This window comes from Piliocolobus tephrosceles, chromosome 16 (assembly GCF_002776525.5).
Source record: "Piliocolobus tephrosceles isolate RC106 chromosome 16, ASM277652v3, whole genome shotgun sequence".
NCBI classification, from domain to species: domain Eukaryota; kingdom Metazoa; phylum Chordata; class Mammalia; order Primates; family Cercopithecidae; genus Piliocolobus; species Piliocolobus tephrosceles.
The window spans coordinates 37,752,891-37,767,225 of NC_045449.1; the positions used below are offsets into that span (position 1 = coordinate 37,752,891).

At 38.3% G+C, this 14,335-nt stretch overlaps 1 protein-coding gene across 2 annotated transcripts in view; it reads right to left on the reverse strand.

The window, feature by feature from the left end:
- ANKFN1 (ankyrin repeat and fibronectin type III domain containing 1) overlaps nucleotides 1-14,335 on the reverse strand; it is a 374,035-nt gene that overhangs the window by 85,844 nt on the left and 273,856 nt on the right. For both annotated transcript variants that reach the window (XM_026456748.1, XM_023204555.1), the window contains 2 exons: nucleotides 3,960-4,057; nucleotides 1,518-1,608 (listed from right to left, as the gene is read on the reverse strand). In XM_026456748.1, the coding sequence (XP_026312533.1) occupies nucleotides 1,518-1,608; nucleotides 3,960-4,057 (189 nt within the window). The remainder of the gene's footprint in view (nucleotides 1-1,517; nucleotides 1,609-3,959; nucleotides 4,058-14,335) is intronic.

The following is a 14,335-nucleotide window of genomic DNA, read 5'->3' on the forward strand; positions in this document are numbered from 1 at the left end:
AAATGGCTGTTATAAAAAGAAATACACAGACATATTTTAAAAAACCAAAAGAGACCATAATCTCATAACCCAAATGTCCACTGATAAATTTGGAGAGTTATTAAGACAATGGACACACCCTATCTAATTATATGCAAACCTACAGTTGAATGTCATGTGAAAAAAAAATCCCACATTTTGCATTTTTTTTTAACATAAAACATAAAACTTACACAGTAGGAGTTTTTTTTTTCCCACACAATGAGTGTTTTCCTAAAAGACCATGTTTAGTGGTTGTAGTTACGGATATAAAGATAGATATATCATACTTTACTACTAAATTAATATTGGATATTTGTTCTCCCTACCACACATGATGCTTCATTTTATGAGTGCATTGCTACACACCATTGTACAGACTGGTTTGTTTGCATTTCCTTCTACTTAGGGTAGTGTCCTAGATGTAGAATTACAGAGTGAAAAGAAACAGATTTTCTTAAGGCAGTCGGTATAACATGGCAAATTGTGTTCCATAAAGGATGCAGCAGTTTGTACTCTCACAAGAAACATATGATATCACTTTTAACTCTCACATTAATAAAGTGTTTTAAAAAAATGAAAATACAGTTCAGAGCACTGGGTTCATTACATAGAAAAATCTATGGTATGATAAGTCTGGAGATATTTATTCTGGCTAATTAAATTTTCTGGTTAATAGAGAATGCTGAAACATACCAGACATAGATTGTTAATTTTCAAAGAATCACAAGGCCTTTGCTGGGTTTCTCAGTCACCACTACAAATGCTATAGATAATGTTTGTGGGTTTGTAGCAGAATCCTGTTAGTAAGAAAGCTTTTTTTCTGACAGAGTGTCAGTTCAGTAAGATCTGTTAGATTTCATTTTCTTATCAGGTCAATATGGATGTGTGCACTGCGGGTGAGGAAGGGAAGAGGAGAGCTACAATGAATTGTATGTACTCTGGGCCACCACTCCCACAGTGGCATCTGATCCATCCCCACAAAAGCCCTATGAACGGGTGTGGTTAGACCCGTTCTACAGACATGGAATCGAGTCTCAGAGACTTGGTTTTGTTTTTTTTCTTTAGAGGCAGGGTCTCCGTCCGCCCCCCAGGCTGGAGCGCAGTGATGCGATCATAACTCACTATAGCCTCGAACTCTCTGACTCTTAGGCTCAAGAGATCTTCCTGCCTCAACCTCCCTAGTAACTGGGACTACAGACATGAGCCACCATGCCTGGCTGTTAAACAACTTTTGAAGGACACACAGATGATAAGAGGCATAATGAGTATCAAATTCGGCCTTTCTGTTTCCAAATTCCCTCTCCTTTTACTCCATTAAGCTGCTTCCCTAGGAGCATTTCTGCAGGGGAATTATTCATTATGTGGCCCAGATGCTGCCTTGAGAAGGTCTTATTGGTTGCAAGCAGTGGGGGAAGTGAACGGTAATGGCATCCTGAGGATGGAGTTGCAGTTGGAGTCTGTTACCGTGCTGGAGAGAGTTCACAGCCAACACCTACTAGAAGGAGAGGCACATGCCGGTGTTGTGGTCTGAGCAGGTCCCCATCCTTTCATATTGTAAGCCGAGACTTGAACAAAATACTGTTGGCCCTGCAAAGTATTGAAATGATGCATCAGGCATTTTATTTGATCATTTTTACCCTAGACTCTATGGGCATAGAGTTTAATTACTAAGTTTGATTAACTCCTTCATCTCTTTGAAGCTCTGTTGCCCATACTTTAGCATTCTGGTTTTTCTTGATTATTATGTTTATATGTCACAGTAACCATATTTGAAGTTCCCTCTTAGTGTCTATGCACTTTCTTCTTTTCAAAATTTAAGTATCATAATGACTTTTCCTGACCCCCCTAAAACTATATATAAATTTTTAAAAGTCACATAGTTCTACAAGGTTTACCAAAAATAGCAATTCCCACTCTCACATCATTCTCCTTGTTTCCCCCTTCCTATAGGCAATAGCTATCACTTCTTTTAGTGATCAACTTGCTTTAGAAAATGAATAAGTTATAATAAATACCTTTTCAGAGTAATGCATTAAATACCTGCCTTGTTCTTTTTGTGGCTGCATACATTTCACTGGGAGCCAATGTTCGGTATCATGTATTTAACCAGTCCCTGACTGGTGGACATTTAGATGGCTCCCACATTTTGTGCAGGGAAATAACTATGCTGCAATAAACATCCTTCATTCAGCTACACACACATTTTAAAAAATTAACTCTTTGATGTGATTCAATTTCAAAGCCACTGTTAAAACAATGGCTTATATTCTTTAATGGTCTTTTGTGACATTAAGAATTAAGGAATTGTTTTTGTTTGCTGATCGTGTTTTAAAATCTTTTGTATAGTTTTTATATTTTGCCTTTATGTATTTTTCCAGTGAACCCAAAGGGCATTTGAGAAGCCAGCATTTGATGAAACATTGCTTGTAAAAATTGTAAAATGATGTTTGAAGTAAAAAGAAAAAAGCACATCTTTGTAGAGACTTTTCTAGGGATCTTAAAATATTGACTTTACCATGTGAGAAAGTCCATTTTTTAATGTTGAAAATGGGTTTCTATGCCCCTCAAAGTTATAGAGATTGCGTAAAAGTGTAAATCTACTCCTAGGCTTTTATATGATTACAATAGTGTCTGCGTTTCTATCATTAGATGGTCAAGTGGAAAAACTTAATCCCTATGGAAATTAGTTCAGATATTAGAGAAACTCTTTATGGAGGGTTTTCCATTTTTATCACCATATCACTTTTTCTTTTAAGCAATGAAAATTCCCCAGGGTTCCTTCTGGCCCTCTTCCATCTTGTGAGCCATAGGGTTGGAATCAGTCTTCTGCTGATAGCATCTCTGGGGGCCACCCACTCAGGGGTTTGTTTGCTCTGGTAATCCACAGTTCTGGCCCCTGGTATAGATATGCGATTAGGACTAAACGTCAGGATTCCGTAGTGATTACCCAAGCATCAAAAATTCCATTAGAATAAGCAGGTTTAAACTTGAAGAAATGCAACCTGATGCATTTTTTTTTTTGAGGCTGGGCTTTAGGATTATACTTTGTAAGTAACTGTTTTAATCAACCAACCTTTAAGTAAACAACAACAATAAGAACAAAATTATCCCTCTACTTCCCTCATGTGAAGGTCCTATATTAAATATTTGAATTGGACTGAAAAAGGTTTGATTTTACTTTTAAAATATTTTGAGAAAAAATAATTTTATCTTTTGCATTTTAATTGCTTGAAGAAATACAGGGTTTGCTCCAGTTTGAACTGATTTACAAGGTGTTTTTACTTTTTTGCATTTCATATCCTCATATATTCATAATTCTAAATAATTAACTTTTGAGTTCATATTAAACAAATAAGTGCAGTTTGTTCCAGTTTTTTCATTCACAATTTAAATTGGTTTAGGTTACTGAGAAACATAGCTCCACCATATATAGTTTCTTTTTTGTGAAAGCATATTTAGACAGACCTTTTTTTTTTTTTTAATCAAGGGAAAAGGATTTCTCTCAGGAAATTATGTGACTGCAATTGATGACTGATCTCAACCGAGGCTGAGGCTGTGGGCATGAGGGTGAGATGAAGCTGTTATTTTTACCATCAGACAGGGAGTCAAAATTGGATCTCTTGGAGCCTTTGATCCACTCCCTGCTTCCCCCCAAAAGATTAGACTGTGATCCAGAAAGCAGCAGCTTTCAAGGCTTGCATGAGGCCAGTCTTTTTCTGATCTCCTTAGAACAGGGCAGTTTACAAAATGATTCATGCTGTCTGCTTACTCCTTTGTGAAATTCAGATTATAGATACCAGACATATCATGCTTAATGAGTGGCAGTTGTTGCCAGAGGACTGGGCATTGGCTGTTGCTTTCAGAATAGGCATTTGCTACTAATATCCCAGCACAACTATCAGTGATAGAGAAATGGAAAGTCTACTGGGGACATTTACCATTGTAAGTCCTGTGATTGTGCATCTCAGAGTCTGCAGATTATCCATGATGATTTCTCCAGCCAAAGGAGAAAAATCTTTGGATATACTCCATTCCACTGGAAGGAGGAGGGGGGCAGGGAGAGAGAGAAAGAGGGAAAATAAAATTCAGTCACACATCAGGAAGTACCATAGAAACTCTGGCATACAATCCCTCTCAAAAAGGGTTAAGCGTACCCTCCTTTCTTTATATTGGTGTTTCAGACAATGTTCCTTGAAATGTCCATTTAGTTTCCAAGTTCACATTTTTTTTAAAAGAAGAGCAGAAAAGAATCATAAAAAGTTACTAGTTTTTTGAGCCTTGATAAATATAATATATATTGTGGTACATGTACACTTATGTGATGTTCTTAATGTCAGATATAAGTTATATTAAATATATTGCTCATGAGGCCATCGCCATATAAACACATTGTGTGTGTGTGTGTTTGTGTGTGTATTTGTATGTGTATATGTATATACACACATATACTCAGGCACAATACATATAACAGTTTGTTCTATATAGTAGATAACTTATTTACTCACTTGAGAACCAAAGGATCCACTAGGACATTACCCTCTATTTGCTCTCCAAGCCTGACATCTGCTTCACCATTCTACTGAAAATGCTCTCTTAAGGTCTGAGTGAGATTTTCATTCCAAATAAAGAAGCCTCCTTTCATTATCTCCACATCATTTGACACCTTCTTTTTCTGAAAACATTCTCTTCCCCTAATGCCTTATATTCTGCTCCCTTCTCCTTCTCTCCTCCTCCTTGATACTTTCTTCCAAGCCTTTTCATTGGAAAAGGGGTTTGTGGCTAAGGTGTTTAATGTTGTTCTCCCTTGACATCCCCAAGGTGAATGTTTATTCCTGGCTAAATCATGCAAATTCTAACACCCCATTTTACTGTGATAGCATATGCTTTCATCACATTTTCTATCGGTTGACAAAGCCATGGTCAGGAAAGATAAATTGTGCATCATCAGTAAAAAGTATCTTAAGTAATTGCTTACACCTGGTGGGATTTAAGGCAAGCATAAATGAAGCAGGGACTTAAGGGACTTAAATCCCATGGGAAGCAAGGCCTCTGTTTCTAAACTTTGTGATAAGCAATAGATCTTAAGATTTAAATGACATTCTCTATGTAACAGTTTAATACTTCAAAATCAAACCATCTCCAAAGCCTGCTGTGCCACTCGAGTCACACAATTCCTCTGCTCTGGATGCTCCTGCATTCTCTCCTCTTCTTCAGAATGTTCCTGGGCATCTCGCTTGCTTTCCTCACACTTGAAACTGCTGTCCTAAAATTCCTCATGCTTTGATCATCAGCAACAGCCTCTCCTTGGGAAATCTTGCCATGCTTGGCCTTCCTCACTTTGTGCAACCTTTTTCTCCCCTGGTTTTGGTTGCACCTGCCTTTCTACTTCTCTTATCCTTTAACTGCCTCTTTCTAGACTCTTCCTGGTTTTGCCCCTTCTCCCTTTGATGTGGTGTTCCTTGGGAGTTTGATGCCTGGCTCTCTTTTCACTCCACATGTTTGTCCTTGGTATTGACTTTATCCACTTTTATGGCTCTAACTATGAGTCTTAAAACCGTGATTCTATGTCTAGCCTCCCCATTGAGCTTGAACTTCCTTCTGTTAATCTCTACTTGAGTGCCTCCCATTCCAAGGGTCCCCTAAGTACTTTTTTTTTTTTTTTTTTTTTTTTTTTTTTTTTTACCAAAATATGTTTCTTCTCTTATTTCCTCAACTTTAGCTAATGGCACTGTCATGTATCCAGTCACTCAACCAAAAATCTCAGTGCATCCTTGTCTTCTCCTTTCCCTCAATTCTTCAAAATCAGTTCATCACTAAACTAAGTAGTTTCTGGTTCTAAAATGTCTCCTATAAGTTGCTCTCTTGCCCTGATAAGGTGATTATCTCAAAGAATGGCTTTATGAATATGAACATCAACTCTGCAATAACTCTTTAATTGATTTTTCTGCTTGTTTCCTCATCCTTACATAAAATCCTCTTAGGCTGGAGGACAGTGGCTCATGCCTATAATCCCAACAATTTGGGAGGCCAAGGCAAGAGGATCGCTTGAGTTCAGGAGTTCAAGACCAGCCTGGGCAACAAAATGAGACCCCATCTCTGCAAGATACATACATATATATATAAAATAACTGAGTGTGGCATGCCCCTACTGTCCCAGCTACTCGGGAGGCTCAGGTGGGTGGATTGCTTAAGCCTGAGGTTCAAGGTTGCAGTGAGTTGTGACTGCACCACTGTACTCATCCTGGGCCACAGAGTGTGATGTCTCAAGAAAAAAAAAATCCTTTTACTATATCCTGAATTATAGTTGAAAAAATGAAGCTGTAATGATTCTATTCCTCCACCTAGTATCTTGTCATAGTGTCCAGTTGCTTTGAAATAAAACGAAATCTTAGGAAGGCATTCAAGGACCTTCTTATCTGGTCCCAACTATATATTATTCTTCTAAATTCCTGCCATTTTTCAGAAGAAAGTCTTTGTTCTGTAAGTCTCTGTTACCTGATTATTTTGTGCATTTTCTGCTTCTGTGGTTTTTCCCCATCTTCCAACTTCTGCTTGGTGAAACTCTACCAATCATTGAGGAACTAGCAAAGTCATCTCTAAATTCATCAGGAATAATTTATCAAATACACCTGTTTTTCTGCTCCCTAAGTCCCTTGTTTCCGTAAAAATGAGATTTATTATAATGCATTATGTTTTATGGTATGTATCTCTTTCTCTTGATCATGAGAAACTTGAGAATAGGAAAAGTGTCATTCATTTTTTTTCCTTTCTAGTACGTGGGTCTGTGCTTGGTGCATTGAGGGTGCTTATTTAATACTTACAAATCAAATGCATGTATATGTACACACACACACAGACACACACACACACACACCCCTAGAGTAGATTAGTTTTTCCAACACAAAAATAATTTTCTTTCATGTGAATCTTCTCCTTTTCTAGTTTCTTGCCCCTTGAAGCTCTCAGGTACGTTATATAATCTAGTTATAATAAAATGATTAAGATTATATATTAACTCAAATTGGATCTATACCGCCTTACAAATATGTATTCTAAAACACATATTTTTGTTTATATATATGTATATATATTACATACATGTTTCCATTTTTCAAAATGTTTTATTCCACTTACGAGCGACTAACTCTTGAAGAAGCCAAGTCTCTGAAAGTCAAACTGGGGAAGGTTTGTAATCAGAGAATAATGTTACACCTAATTTAGCTATGGAAGAAAAACGGTATGCTTGAGTAAGTTATTACAAACAGAACAAAACAAAAATGAGTAGCAAATTTGCAAAGAAATTTAGGAAGAGCAAAGAATATAGGAAAATTCTGGAAACAAAAATATCTTTGGTTGCCATTGAAACAGACATGATTAGTTGCTGTGGTAGAGCTGTAAGCTGAAGGTTGAGAATCGAGGGCTGTGACTCCAGACTAAGAACTCAAGAGACCTTGCCAAAAGAAGAGCAAGGGATTAGTGAGAATAATACCAGATTATTGGCAAATGATTAATGAAAAGTTTTTCAGAGATACAGTTTTTAGAATTTCTATAGAAACCTCAATTTATTTTTGAAACTGCTCAAGTTTTACTGAAACATGTTTTGCAAAGCAAGTTTCAGGTAGGAAAGAGCGTCAGGCTTCTTGCAGAACAAAACATAAACAGAAGCCGGTTGTAGGAAGATGTGGTTCTTCTTTGGGAATTAATAGAGGGTTTTAAACAGTTAAGTCTAATTAGATTTTATAACATATCTGAGTTTCAAAGGGGAAGGGGCTAGAGAAAGAGAAGACTCACATCAAAGGCAAACAATTCTCCATATTAGAATGGCCAGTCTATTCTGGGGCAACCAACAGTCTTTTTCCCTTTGTGTATTTCCTTGGGTTGGTGGACTCCTTTTGGCATGAAGTCATAGAAAGAAGAAAGGAATTTCTGGGCATTTAAAGAATGAAGAAGGAAACAGAGTGAGCAGGAGTCACTTTGAGAGTGACTGGAAATTCTTTTTTTTTTTTTTTTTTTGAGATGGAGTTTCGCTCTTGTTGCCTAGGGTGGAGTGCAGTGGCACAACCTCAGCTCACTGCAGCCTCCAACCTCCAACCTCCGCCTCCTGGGTGGAAGCGATACTCCTGTCTCAGCCTCCCAAGTAGCTCAGATTACAGGCATGCACCACCACACCTGGCTAAGTTTTTTGTGTTTAGTAGAGACAGGGTTTCACCATGTTAGTCAGGCTGGTCACGAACTCAAACTCCTGACCTCAGGTGATCAGCCCACCTCGGCCTCCCAAAACGTTGGGATTACAGGCATGAGTCACTGTGCCAGCCGCAACTGGGAATTCTAAGAAGGTTAACTCAGAATGGTCTCTTTGGAAAGTTGTATGTAGGTAGTTTACAGACTTACCATTAAACCCTGAGAAAATCACGTGTAAGCCAGTTCTAAAACTATAGAAAACTTATAATATTTAAGATAAAGATGAGAGAAACTGTTTCTACTTGGGTCTGAGAAGGAAAAGCAGGGCTTAATTGCACAATGGCTCTTAGCAGTTGAAAATTAGCAAGAAAGTTACTTGATAAAACCTAGGTATTAGTATTCCCTAAAATTTGGCTCTGGCTCAAACTGTGATTCACTGTATTTATATCAAGTAACTATGACTATTTTAAATGGGGTTCCTTGTTATTTTAACAAAAATTTAATTTTTATCTAGGTTTCAGATATGTAGAGTCATTTGGGCAGGGAAGTTCTACCCGAACACTGCCATTATCTGATGGCAGCTACGTAAATCACAGGGCAAAAGATTAAAAAGAAAAAGAGCCCCTGAAGCCTGGCCCTGTCACCCTGAGGTCTACAATGTAATGGGAAATGTCACAGAATTAGTTACAAGACTAGAAAATTCACAACTCGAAAGAGTTAGGGTACCCAAGCAGAAAACACAGTATAAAGCTCAGGGAAATTTCAAGGCTTATGATGTGGATTACATAATACACCGTGTTTTAGCTGAAAACACCCAAGTTGCAGACCAGGTTTTGGAGAGGTGAAGACTGCGCTAATGTAAAGGCATAAAGACAAAACAGTGCAGCAATGTCTCATTAATTTTTATTCAATTGATCCAAAAAAACCTCATAAAACTTGCTGTTGCACAGATTCTCCCTAAAATCTCAAATGCCTCAAAGCTCAGAATTGTTTTATCCTGTTCACACATTGGGAGGAATATACTGTAAAAGTTACATACCTTCTTCTTAATCAAACATCACCCAAATCCTCCACTTAGCCTTATTGGTCACTTGCCCTTAGACCCATCCATAGCTTATGCTGTTTTCTCCTGTGGTATGGCCTCCTCTTCCACAAAAACTTCTATCCCTTTATTCAAATAGTCCTGGTTCAAAGTCCTTTCCTTTTTCTAGTTTTCTCTGGCTTCCCAAGGGAATCACCCTTGCCAATTTTCCCTTAGCAATTTTAATATGTCTCACACATTGCACTTGCTTTATTGTTTTATGTTTTTTGTTTTTCAGTGATCCGTCTCCTCTGTAGTCTACAAGCTCCTTAGGGTAAGGACCATGTCTGATTAATACCACTTTCCAAAGCACCTATCATAGCACCCAGCAGAGTGTAGGTGGCTCAGTAAATGTTGGGTGAATACTTGATTCTTGACTTTGGAATGCTTAAAGTCTACAGTAGACAGGAATTTCATGCTGGTACAGACAGCATAAGAAAACTGTCAGAATGGAGGGGAAAAAAGTCAAAAGGAGAATGGCAGTTACTTGTACTGCTCAGTTAGTGGTTGAAATGGAGATTAATTCCTGGCCTCCAGATTCCAAGCATCCTGGACCCTTCACTTGTCCATACTGCTTCTCAGAAACCAAAAAAACTAAAAGTGTATTTCCTATTCCCTATCAGCTCTTCGATGGAACCAAAACAGCATTCTTACTGGCCACATTCACCCTGGCGCCTTAGCTAATGAACGGAATTTGGCTAGACTGCCCAACCCAGCACTAGAGCATTATGAAATCTTCCCCCGATCCATCTAATTGTGCAGTTTCTAACCTTTCAGGCCATCCATAGCACAAGAAGAAGAGAGAGGGAGAGAAGGATGTGCCGAGAAACCCAGACTGAGATCAAATACAGTCATTTCTAGAGATGAGAAGATGTGTCTTGCTGCAGCATGAACCGGCTCAACACTTGTGGGTTTTAAATTAGGAACTGACGTGAAAACTCTGGATCTGGGAATTCTGTTTAACTCTGGCAAAATATGAGGCCGGAGCTGTTTGCATTTTTTATTTTAAATTCCCTTGGTAGTCTTAGGAACAGGGGCATGCATTACTTTCAAACAAGAATCTTTATTGTTTGCATAGCACACAGTCATCCAGTTAATTAGAAAAACATTTTTTTCCCAAATTAAATTTCCCTAGAAAAACAATGATTTAAATTAAGGGCAAAAGCCTTTTTCATCTTCTTCTTTTTCTTCTTCTTCTTTTTTTTGACACTAGAAAAACCTTCTTGCATGTACTACTTCTAGAAGATTAAAAGCAAAGTTGGAATCAGAAGGCTAGATTCATTTATTTATTGGCAGGTTCTGCCATCCACAAAAATAGTATATGCTTCTCTGCATATATCATGTACTATCCTAGTTTTGCTTATCATATGATAGATCTACATACAGATACAGGTAGGGAGCAGAGGTGTCTAAATGTTCAGGATTTTTAAAAATTCATAAGCACTACAAGTAACCAAGTAACCACAAAAAGTCTCCTCCATGGTCTGAACCATTTGCTTGTTAATTGCTCTCCTAATAGTTATTATATTATGGCTCTTGCCGAAATTTTTTTTTTTTTTAGATGGAGTCTTGCTCTGTCACCCAGGATGGAGGGTAGTGGCACAGTCTTGGCTCACTGCAACCTCCGCCTCCAGGGTTCAAGCAATTCTCCTGCATCAGCAGAGAAATTTGCTGACCACTGGCTGAGACTTAAGAAAGTGATAGAGAAAACATTAATAATGCAGACTAAAGATTTCTGTGACTGTTACAGTTGTAAATTGCACAAAAAATTGAGGAAATATTCTTCTAATACTCAAAAACTATTATTTATTTCAACAAAGTTGCTTATGTCATTGATGAATAAGTTCTAAAACAGGTCTTTGTTGCTCTTTGTTTTACTTCCTTAAAGCAACCCAAATGTCCATCTGTGACAGACTGGATTAAGAAAATGTGGCACATATACACCATGGAATACTATGCAGCCATAAAAAAAGGATGAGTTTGTGTCCTTTGTAGGGACATGGATGCAGCTGGAAACCATCATTCTTAGCAAACTATCACAAGAGCAGAAAACCAAACACCGCATGTTCTCACTCATAGGTGGGAACTGAACAATGAGATCACTTGGACTCGGGAAGGGGAACATCACACACCGGGGCCTATCACGGGGAGGGGGGAGGGGGGAGGGATTGCATTGGGGAGTTATACCTGATATAAATGATGAATTGATGGGTGCTGACGAGTTGATGGGTGCAGCACACCAACATGGCACAGGTATACATATGTAACAAACCTGCACGCTATGCACATGTACCCTAGAACTTAAAGTATAATAAAAATAAAAAAAAAAAAAAGAATAAAAGAAAATATCAACCAACATTACATGGGGACTGCACCATTCCATTAACTGCAGCCATCATTTGGCTGCAGATTCAAAAGTTCAACAAAAACAAACAAAAGCATTTTGGTAGAATCAACAGGTGATAAATAATCTACAATACAAAGTATTGTATATTTTATTGTTATTTGTAAATTGTGTGCTACACATTCTATCAGTAAAATTTACAATAGACATATGCATATATATGTCTGTGTGATGATACACATATGTATATAATTATATGCACATATACTCTATCTATATATATAGATTTTTCCTCCCCAGGGTATCAGTTGTTAAGCATTTACCATCACATCACTGCATAAATGCTAGATGATTGCTGAGGCGGACTTTGGAAGGTGCATGTATCATGATTAGCAGGTATAATGAATGTCTGAGGGGTATAGACTGCTTGGGCATAATTTAGGTAACATCCTGATATCAGGAGTCAGGAATGAGGCACTTAAGCCCCTTTAGGACACAGAAGTGGCACAGTGAGGGACTCTGGGGCAGAAGGTCAGTTACCAAGCAGTCACCACCTGGGAGGTCTGTGCAGTGGTCAGGCTCCAGGTCCTGGGCAGTACAAGAGCCCAGGTTCCCTGCATTAGCTCTTGTCTAAGCCAGGGTTGGCCCAGAAACTAGTGAAGGACATAGCCTGCAGGGTGGGCATGTGTGGACCTGACTGAGCAATAGGACAGCAGTCATGGACTGACAAACTAAATGCTGTTTGTATGGATGGCAGGACATACCAGGCCACTACTCCCGATAGTGTAGAAGATTACACGTGAACAGGACTAACCATGCTTCATTATTACTACATTTTATCACTATGTATAGTAATATTTTATTATACATTGTTACAATATTTTATTTCATGTTATCTGGACGTTATGAATAAGCACTTTTAGGACACTGAACCAAAAGTAGGCACATAGGTCACTAACTCAGACAAACTCTTCTACTTTCTCTTCTTCCTTGAAACCCTGCCATATCCTTTAGTAAGACGTCCAGATGGATTGTCACTTGTTTAGACTAGTTTTTTAGGAGAAACTGTCCTGATAATTTTTGGTCATGAAAGAGGTATGAGCCTTTAAAAAACTGTAATTGATGTAACTGAACAATAGCAAGAACTCAAAACCCAATGACAACTGGAGATCAGCAGGCTTGGGCTGCTAACCCCACCACACCTCCCTTGAAAAGAGGCAGCCTCTGACAGCGCTTCCATGGGGCAAGAGCTCTCCTGGAGATGTTTCCCGGGATTCTGACATTTTTGTTTTGTTTTGTTTTCAGCAGAGCAATACCCATGTTGCTTGCATGGAGAGAGCTCCAGCAAGCTATTTTACATTTCTAAAGGAACAGAGCAAGGAGAGCACAGGATTAGCTGTCTGATTTAGACACACAAAGACCAAGATATGTAGTCAGTTTACATTCACAGCTTTCTGAGTTCTGTGGGCCTTCCTGAAATTAAAATCACTAGCCAGGGGGGAAAAGCAAAAACAGTTCAACTTTCTTGCCAGATGCTGAGCCTTCATTTAGAAAGGAGCACTCTGTTTGGCTTTTCTTTTATCCACCTACCTCATCCATTGAAAAGACTCCATTTTCCTCCTTATAATTTTAAGTAATGAATGAAACTCCTTGAGGACAGGATCAATGCCAGATTGATCTTTGGACATCCACTCCCACTTTCTCTTGTGGAAGTACAGAATCGGGGCTTGGATTGAGTGGATCTGACTTATGTGTGGACATTGAAAAGGGGAGGACAATCTTCATAGTTCCATTTTGCTCCCTGGGAGCCACAAAATAGGGACATCTTTGCTGAGCATTTAACCTAATTTCTGAGGCTTAGTTCACATTATTCCCTGCATTTACCCTGTGCCCAGGGAGGAAAACCATTCAATGAAAATCCACCAGCTTCTTTTACAGAAAATTTCATCATTATTTCTCACAATAAATAATTTTAACATTTATCCTCACAATTCCTGAAAGATGGGCTAGGTCAGTAATTTAGTAATTCTATCCATTTAACAAGTGGCATAACTAGGAATTAAAGTTAGGTCTGCTTCAACCCAAAACTCCCCTGGAAGTTCTCGATCCTTCCCCTGGCCTACGAGGCCTGGATGGTCTGGACCTTTTCCATCTACTAGTTTCAGTTCTATCATGCTTACTTGTTTTCTTTGAGTCTCTGGTTTTTAGATCCTCAAACATGCCAGGCTCCTTCCTGTCTCAGGAAACTCATGCGTACTGTTCCTTTTGCTGGAAATGCTCTTTCTTCCGACTTCTAATTTCTATTTCATTATCTATTTCTTCCTTTTCCTTCAGCCATCAATGTAAATGTCAGTTCTACACGCAACCTTTCTCTGATCCCCAAGACAATTGGGTCCTGGTATATCCTCTCAGAGCACCAAATATTGTTCCTTTGTAACACAGTAATTATTGATTTGTACAATTATCTATTTAATCCTGGTAAGCTCCATGAGGACAGTGACTATGTCAATTTTATATGGCCCTATAGACCTCAGCAGCTAGCATATACCATAGCATGCAGAACACCACTAAATACTTTTGGAATTGATGTTAGTTTTTTTTAGCAGTTGCCATTAAATTTTATTTTCCTTTACATGTTCAAGGTATACAACATGATGTTGTGATATTCATATACATAGTGAAATGATTATACAGTGAAGCCAATTAAC